The 8,564-nt window shown below is 40.6% G+C and overlaps 1 protein-coding gene across 1 annotated transcript; it reads right to left on the reverse strand.

Moving 5' to 3' along the window:
• Nucleotides 1-1,475: 1,475 nt before the first annotated feature.
• Nucleotides 1,476-5,777, reverse strand: ctsk (cathepsin K). Its single transcript, XM_028981313.1, has 8 exons — nucleotides 5,516-5,777; nucleotides 5,136-5,256; nucleotides 4,234-4,356; nucleotides 3,609-3,761; nucleotides 2,997-3,215; nucleotides 2,746-2,911; nucleotides 2,092-2,200; nucleotides 1,476-1,975 (listed from the first exon to the last, which is right to left on the reverse strand). The coding sequence occupies exons 2-8, from the start codon at nucleotides 5,253-5,255 to the stop codon at nucleotides 1,876-1,878; spliced, it is 990 nt and encodes a 329-aa protein (XP_028837146.1). The 5' UTR covers nucleotide 5,256; nucleotides 5,516-5,777; the 3' UTR covers nucleotides 1,476-1,875.
• Between the last annotated feature and the right edge of the window lie 2,787 nt (nucleotides 5,778-8,564).

The following is an 8,564-nucleotide window of genomic DNA, read 5'->3' on the forward strand; positions in this document are numbered from 1 at the left end:
CACACAGGTACTGCTTGAAAAACGAAACTAGCTAAACTTGCCCATTCATTTTGTAGTGGACACATGCAAATAATATTTGTGTTGTTTTTATTAACATCATATTGATGGTGTTTTATTTGCTTTAATTTTGTTACGTCCCTGGACGTATGCTCGCACGTGTTCTGTGTGTCTGGCTGTGTTTTTTGCGTCCTGTCCCTTTTAGGTTGACTTCGTGGGAGGAGTTGAGGCCTACCAGCTCCATCTGCCATTGGTCACCTCCATCTATTTAAAGAGACTTCGGATTGTGTTCGGGAGGTCCCCAGGGTCTGCTAGGCCCTTACGCTTTCGGGAGGTCCCCAGGGTCCACGGAGATCTGCATGGAGCTCCGTTGGGGATCTCATTTGTGTGTCTTGTTGCTTTGTGAGATAGACCCTTTGTTAATTGTCTGTGTTAGCCTGTTATGTGCCCTTTTTGTTAACTTGTGCGCGTTTTGAGATCCCTGCTGGACCATCCCTTCCTTTAGGCTGTTTTAATGTTGGTTAGCTGTCCTGAGTCCGCTGTTTTGTTTGCTGGTGAGTGTGTAACAGTGGACCTCCTCCTCTCCACACCCTTGTTGCGTTTCTGAGACCCCTAGACTTAGGAACGTGACAAATTTAAAGTGTTCACTAATGATAAAGGGTGCTTGTAAAGGGTTCATATGCACTTTTATTTTTATAGGTTATAGCGTACTGGGTTCTTTAATTTCTTGCTTTCAATCATATGCATTTCATTTTAACATTTTTTATAAGATAATAAAGTTAAAACTCAGTTATGTTGTTTTGGCTGAATTATTTATGTAATGTGTTCCACACAAACCATACACAGTCACTTCAGCTCTGTTTTTACATTACATGATAGATACCCAAGAGCAATGAATGCTTTAATTAAATGCTTTAATAAAAGATGCTAAGGTTGTGTGTGTGTGTGGACTGCATGATACCGTCTCCCACTTTTTTTGTACAGGCTGAGTCAAATTGAATGTTGGTGTTTTTTAATGGATTATTGAAGTCAATTTTTTTCAACACAATTTCAGTTTAAATATATACACACACACACACAGACACAAACGCACACACTCCTTTTTTTGTTGATGTTGCCTAAGATTGTTGCATGTACAAAAAATATGTTCTTGTCACCCTCCTACAGGTGTTTTTCAACTGATCCAAACAATTATATTGTCAAAGTTACAAATAAAAATGTTAGGTTGAATTATTTGACTTTCTTGACCAGATCCAAAACCTGTGTGGTAAAACCATCATCAAATTACGTTCTACAGTGAATTACTGGCTACTCATTGCATATACAGGATAGTATTGTAATTTGTTTAAAGCAACACACTGTAATTCTACATCTACAGACTGCTATACCATGGTAATTCTGTGACCATGGCTGCAGTGAAATCACTGTATAAAGTTGCAGATTTAATAAGTAAATTACTATGAAAGTCATGCAACAAGTAGCCTGGAATTTCCTTTTAATTTACAACCAAAAAAATGAGCCCATGTCACATTTTTTAATTTGTCTAATAAAACATTTATTTTCCCTTGTACCCTTCTCTAGTATACTAGTAAATTCATCAGTGTTTAAGAAGTCAAGACAACACAAGCTTTATAGAAAATCAAAGGATTCACTTTTATCATATTTTCATAGTAAAAATATCTGAATATCAGAATTTGCCTCATTAAGAAGGGAATAAATGGTTTTAGTTTTGCATAAGTGTTGCAGTACAAATTGTGACCTGAGGTTGCAACCTGTAACCTTGATAAATTTTGAACGGCTGCGCCTATGGATCTGTTGCTTGCTAAAGATATTGCACAAAAGTCCATTTCTGCTAATCCTCCTCTTCTCACCTGGAACTCACATAATCGGGAAACTGGCAAGGTTGGCAATGCCACACAAATTGTTGCGATTGCGTGCCATCAGGATGTAGCCGCTGTTTCCCCATTCCTCACCCCAACTGCAGGCAAAGACAGTGAGAAAGCGAGCAACATACACAAGCAGAGTGAGGGACTGGCAACTAAGTCTGGCAAAGGTTGTGCTGCTCTTCAAGACGAAATCTAGAAGTTGGCTCACCTGTTCTTCACAATCCAGTACTTCTTCCCCTTTGGGGTGACTCCATACCCAACCGCCAGAACAGCATGGTTAATGTCATCCTTATTGCAGTTAGGATCATTGTACACCCCTACAAAATGAAATAAAGCCCAGCATATGACCACTAAATGACTTCTTATTTGACATTTTTAACTTGATATTCATTTCTTGACACCCCTGAAGTGAACTATAATAGAATGTCTTCTACCATAACTGATAACTGATAACTGTGATAACTCTCACAAACCATCAGTCAGGTGTCATTAGGTAATAACAATTATGATGTAAATAGATGATTTTGATTTTCTGCTGTGAAGCTGTGAAATAGGCAGCATTTCCCCCACTTCTTTACTGGTATGTTCATAACAAAATGGAAACCGCCTTCATACACCACTACATTATTTTTTAACAAAAGTAATGAAGAATAATTTTTCCAGGCCATAAAGTACATGGACAAAATTTAGATCTACAGCTACAGCCCAATCATAAGCTTTTGAAACAGGACGAGATGTGAAGATGTACATAATGATGTTTGATGGTTTGTGTGTAAAATGTGAATAATGTGTGAATAGCCTGTACTACAGATTAGAAGAATAGGCCTGTACAGCAAAATTCTATCAAACCTGCATGACTCACCTTTCTTGTAGAACTGAAAGGTGGAGAGAGTGGCATCAATGCCGACAGATACAGGGCCAGCCTTGGCAACTGCCACCATCAGAGCCCTCTCACATCCCTCCTTAACCTCTTTGTACCCTTTGCACCCAGCTGCCTTTCCGGATTCAGTATATTGACAGGACTGGTTCTGTGAGTTTGGAAGGAGAATTATATCAGAACACATCAATAAATAATGAAGACCTAGTAAAAATGAAGTACAACAGAGTACCCACAATTCCTGCATAAGGATAAGCTGCCTCTGAATCGATTCCTCCGTTGTTTTTGACGTAGTTGAAAGCATTGGTCATGTAGCCACCACCACAGCCATAATTCTCCTTGACACAATCAACCAGATTCTGAGGGCTTAAGTCAACCAATTTTCCCTGGGTTTTCATCAGCTGGCCTTCCAGAGCTCCAGCAGAGCTGAATGCCCAGCAAGATCCACAAGAACCCTGAAACAACAAGAACATTGCAGGATTTTGTGAGGTTGCAATTATTAACATAAATCTAATCAATCCCCATAAATTCTGCACAAACTTTCAGCAAATTTGATCAATAATCTTTGTTTTTCATGAGGTTCTACAATCACAGCAAACAGAACAGCAGTCATCTGCCATTCTGACAAAACTATTTAATAGTGAGAAAAATCTAACAAAAAAGTCTCATAATTGAGACCCTCATTTCCCATTGGGTCTGTCTGTGTGTAAAACGTTAAACGTGATCTTTTTGTAAAATGGGTTAAGAGAAATAGCAGTTCAAGATAATGACAGTGATTCCCAAAGGGTGGCGTTAAAAATAACACCAGGCCGCCTGAAAAGATGGCATCACTGCAAATCACTTCTCACCTGGTTCTTGACAGCAGTAACGTAGCCCTTTCTCCGGTAGTCAATGGATTTGGGAAGTCTTTCCAGGCTGCTGTCTGCCTCAAATGTGTTGTTTGGGTCTCTGTATAGGGGCATCTGGAGGCCCATCATCTTCTCAGCAACTTCTTCTGTTGTCTGGCGGGATTAATGATTTAGACTATAGGACAATGCAAAAGTTGCAGGCAGTTGTGAAAATCATAAAAAGTAATTAATCTTCCTAACAGTAACTCTCAAATTTTGGGACTATTAATCCCAGAAAACACTAATAATAAATAAATAAATAAAATAGAGGTTAACAATGATCTCCAGTGGCCTGTTCTAGGATGGGCTCCAGATGGGCTGGATAGTGAGTGAGAGAGTAACAACAAATGAAGGCCTCCTATAAAATCTAAAACATTTTTGATCACATATATAGATAAACAGTGCTCAATATATAATATTGGCCGTAATCAGAAGATTGCCGGTTCGAATTCCTTTGAGCAAAAGCACCACCCCCACAAACTGCTTCACTTTCACTTTCACTTACACTATTTTGGTCTATATTGGTGTGTATTACCGTCACTACTGTGTGCGTGTGCATGTGTTTGTGTACATATGCGCCTCTCACCATGTCTCCTAGATGGTTCATGCCCAGCTCATACGAGTGCATGCCAAGCTCATACTCCTGGTTGTGGGCCTCGATCAACTGCATGTTCTTCTCCCAGATGCTTCTGCGAATGGCGTCCTCGCCCTGCCTCATTCACAAACACACTGCATTCAGTTCAGTGACCAAAGCTGGTACTGTTCGTACTGCATCCGAACAGCCTGCTCTACACCTACAATACTATTTTCACACATTCCATGCTCTACACACATTAATGCTGCACTTCATGTATGGAGTGTTGTCTTGCACATAATCTTTACATCGTTTATTGTCTGTTTTTCATTTTTGTTCTTTTTTGTACAATATATTGTATGTTGCGTGAGAGACCAATAAATGTGACTCTGGTCTTAATGTCAAAATTATTTAGAAATAAATTAAAATGTACTTAAAATAGTTACTATTAATAATTACAAAAGTACATGTTGTGTGTTAGATCATTTGATAAAAATGACATTCACATACGTACATACACAAAAATATCTTATATCTTTTCTGCTCTTGATAGATTGACTTGTGCTTTTTTTACTTCAGCCGACTCAACTGAAAGTCGGTTATGGTTCTGCTGATGCCAAGTCAATAATCAAAACCATACAAGATATTTCTCATACTGAAATGATACTCAAAAAAGTTGCAGCAGATAAAACTATTTACGCAATAGCATAACTGAGCGTAATCAAGCCTGATTTTTTTTTTTAAATCTCGTGATCACAGCTCGCTTGACAGTAAATCATAACCAGTTGGACAGGTTGTCCATCACCATCGTGTTGACCAAGTCACAGGCAACGTGAACAATGTGCACAAACCTCGATCACGACCCAGATTGGCTTGGCATTGTCACGCGGTTAATGTGGATTCATTGAATTTACCAGTCCATTGTACTCCTTCCTGTAGGTTCTCCTCCAGTTCTCCCATTCTCCATCCAGGTTACGCGATGCACGGACCAGAAACGATCCAAGCAGCACAAGCAGAGAACCACACAGTTTCATTCTGGAAGTTAACAGGGGAGTCAGTTGCAAGAACAATAACTTCTTCACTTTTTTTACGGAGCCTGTCCCAGTCCCTTTCGTAAAAGGAACAAGTTAATGTTACCAGAAAACTACACAACTAGGGAGGCGTCCTGCATGGATTAAAACAAAAGAGACGGGACTTTGTAATGCATGCGCCATTGTCTTTTTTCCCCCAAAAAACGTCTCCAAAGCGTCTAAACGTCTCCAGTTGGCGAGATGTCGGCAGCAGCAGAACTTACCTCGATTCCCGCTTCGACGGAGGCCACGGCGAGTCCTCTGGCTTCTGTAAAAAGCGGGGCTTTTATGGCGGAGCTTTCAGGAAGCCGGCGCGGAAAAACACACACATCTGGAATAGTTCGGATGATGTCAGGTGTCGAATTACGACTGACTCACGCTTCTGCTCAAACGGGGAAATAAAACGAGACGACAAGGCGCAAAAGCCAGCGTCATTAATAGCAGCTAAATTTACAATGTACAATCCGCGTTGTATATTGATCGTTTGTTTCCTTATATACACTAAATTGTATATAATGTCATGGAAATGTTCAGGTAGCGCCCCATTTTTGCGTTAGATCTGATTTCACCCGATGCATTTCTGATTAAGATTTTTTTACACAGTGTAAGGTTTTTATATCTTTGCAAAGATAGCACACACACAAACAAACACAAAATGCATTTATGACTAATTATGTGTTTGCACTTTGTCTGACTTTTCCCAATCTTTATCCATTTCTGCCATGTCATGAAAATGCGTTGGAAAACCATTTAAAACATTTTTGATAGATGAATCATTGATTACATTTCAGGGACACACGGTATCAGTGGATTGGACAGTGGATTTTTTTATCTGATCTATACTGGCTTCCTACTTCCCTTTGCTCATCAGCCATATGGGATCCCATGGTTATGTGTCAGGGATTGTGGCGCACTCAACATCCCATGATTCTTAGGTGTGCCCTATATATTTAAACATTACTTCTGAGGCCATCCCTGGAAGAAAAGTTCCATGACATTTGCTGAAAAAGAAATACCCTTTCAACATCCTTGTCATGTGCTTTTTAGTCATTTCCATTAAGATAGATTCTGGGAAGAACCCTCTTCCATATTTAACCACTGGACCCTTCTCCTTATGAAAGCACTAATATGTTGAAATGTATAGTTTTTCTGTGTTCAATGGTACATCCAGAAGCACGTTCACGTAAATCTCGCATGTTCTGCCGTATCTTCCATGCAATAGCAGTCAGACACTTAAATTGGTGATGCATCTGCTTATCCACTGTCAAGGTCAGAGTTCCTGAACTGGCAGCGTTTAGGATACCAATGCACTTTGCAGAGGAATAAAGGCCTTAACCCCTTCTAAGGCTCTTACACAAGCTGCTACTCAGTCTAATGAAAATAGGTCACAGTCTTATAAACAGCCAGGCCCTGCACGACCCCTCTGCATTACTACACATATAGATGGGCAGGGCGGTCGAGATCACACTTCATTCTCGCATGATGCTGATGTAAAGAATGACTGGTTTCAATGAACATGCCCTGGTAGCACATTTGGAGCTTCGCTCTCCAGTGGAGCCAAAAGCCACATCTGTTTCCTCTTACTGCACATACCACTTGGTGTCCCACAAGCTGAAATGATTTTCCCATAAGCCTCTGCATAGATCATATGACTGCTCCCATGCCTGTCACAAGACTATTTTTTTTTTTTATCATTTTTCGACTATGCACAGGATATTATATCTTAGTACAGGTCATATTCTGCAGTCAATGTTATCATATCCAGCAGCAATTATTATCAATCAATCATATTATTACAATATATGGACATATATCACCAGGCATTACAGTAATGTTATATTATTGTTATACCCTATGCGGGTAACTGTGCTGCCAACCATATCTGAATAAGAAGAACAACTGCAATACGTGGAGGAAGCGCATATCATTCATGATTTCTGGCATGGGGATTGCTGTCTTCGAAGGTCATGTGTGTTTTGTACTGGCACACACATGTCCCCACACACCAGATTATGGCTAACTGCATCAGGATAAAAGCCCCCTTTCCAGCCACACATTCACAAAATCACACAGCTGCCACGTGCTGCATGATCTCCAACTTTGCTCTAGGGATTTTGTCAAACAGGAGATTTAGGCAATCTGGAGCATTTTGTTTCATTGTATAGTCATGATTTTAGACCCAGGTCATGCAAGACACTGTTACTGGTAAATAGTCTCTAAGCACTGTCATTCAGTACATCTATGTGCATAATGAACATGGTTATTTTTTTGAAAACTCGTGCTGCATATAAACCACACACTTGCCATCTATATCATTAAATGTGTTGCATGTTAGTTCTATAAATCTTTCAATTCTGGTTACACAACCTGTATAATTGTAGAATGAATTGTCATTGATTGTACTCATCCTCTTTCTGTTGCCTTTTGTGACTGGGACCTTCCCTCTTGGAGAGTGTTTTGTGATCTGGGCTTTGTTAGTGTTTGTCGATATTACAAACAGCCACAGTGACTCAGGCTTCTTTGTTACAGAAGAGCGTCAATATTCATCAGGCCTTCGTCCAACATGGTCAGCAACTGGCAAAACCGCAAGAGCAAATATGCCAGGTCACTGCGGCGAATGAAAGTCCGCCCTAGCGGCGGCCCGTTCCCCAAACAAGTGCGGCAGTACCTTTCCTGTTTGCTTTCCTGCAGTGGTACGGCGGCTCTTTCGCCGTGTTCCATTTACCTTGCACCGCCTCCAACGTACCATTCATCATCGTGCTCTTGGCTGGGACAGCTTCAGGTTAAGGGACAGGCGTGTGGGAGTGAGAAGAGAACAAAACAATGTCATGTCGTGTGTCAAAGAACCATCCAAAGAACCAGGCCATCCAGCGAAGCGGCAGAAAGAGAACAGCCGTTGAGTCAGTGTAACAAGGAAGCTGCAGAGTTTGCAGAGCAGCCGTTGAGATGAACGGTTGAACTTTACTGTCTACAGATGCGATATTCAATACAGGTTGATGAGAAAAGTGACCTGAGGAAATCTGCTCTGAACCATCTAGACTGTTCTCCAGTTTACATAAACAGAACTCCCTTTCCCCAGCCCAGAGAATGTTTCTGAGCAAAATTGCTCCGTTTGGAACAGCCTGCACTATCACCAGTACAAATCTGTCATGAGCTAAGAAAAACCCAAAAGTGACCATGCCACGTTTAACCACTTAGTTTCAGCTCACAATCCACAAGTCTCGGTCACCTTAGTCACCTTACGTTTTGTATCCAAGTCAATACTTCCCCTTA

Source organism: Denticeps clupeoides, chromosome 5 (assembly GCF_900700375.1).
Source record: "Denticeps clupeoides chromosome 5, fDenClu1.1, whole genome shotgun sequence".
Taxonomy (NCBI): Eukaryota; Metazoa; Chordata; class Actinopteri; order Clupeiformes; family Denticipitidae; genus Denticeps; species Denticeps clupeoides.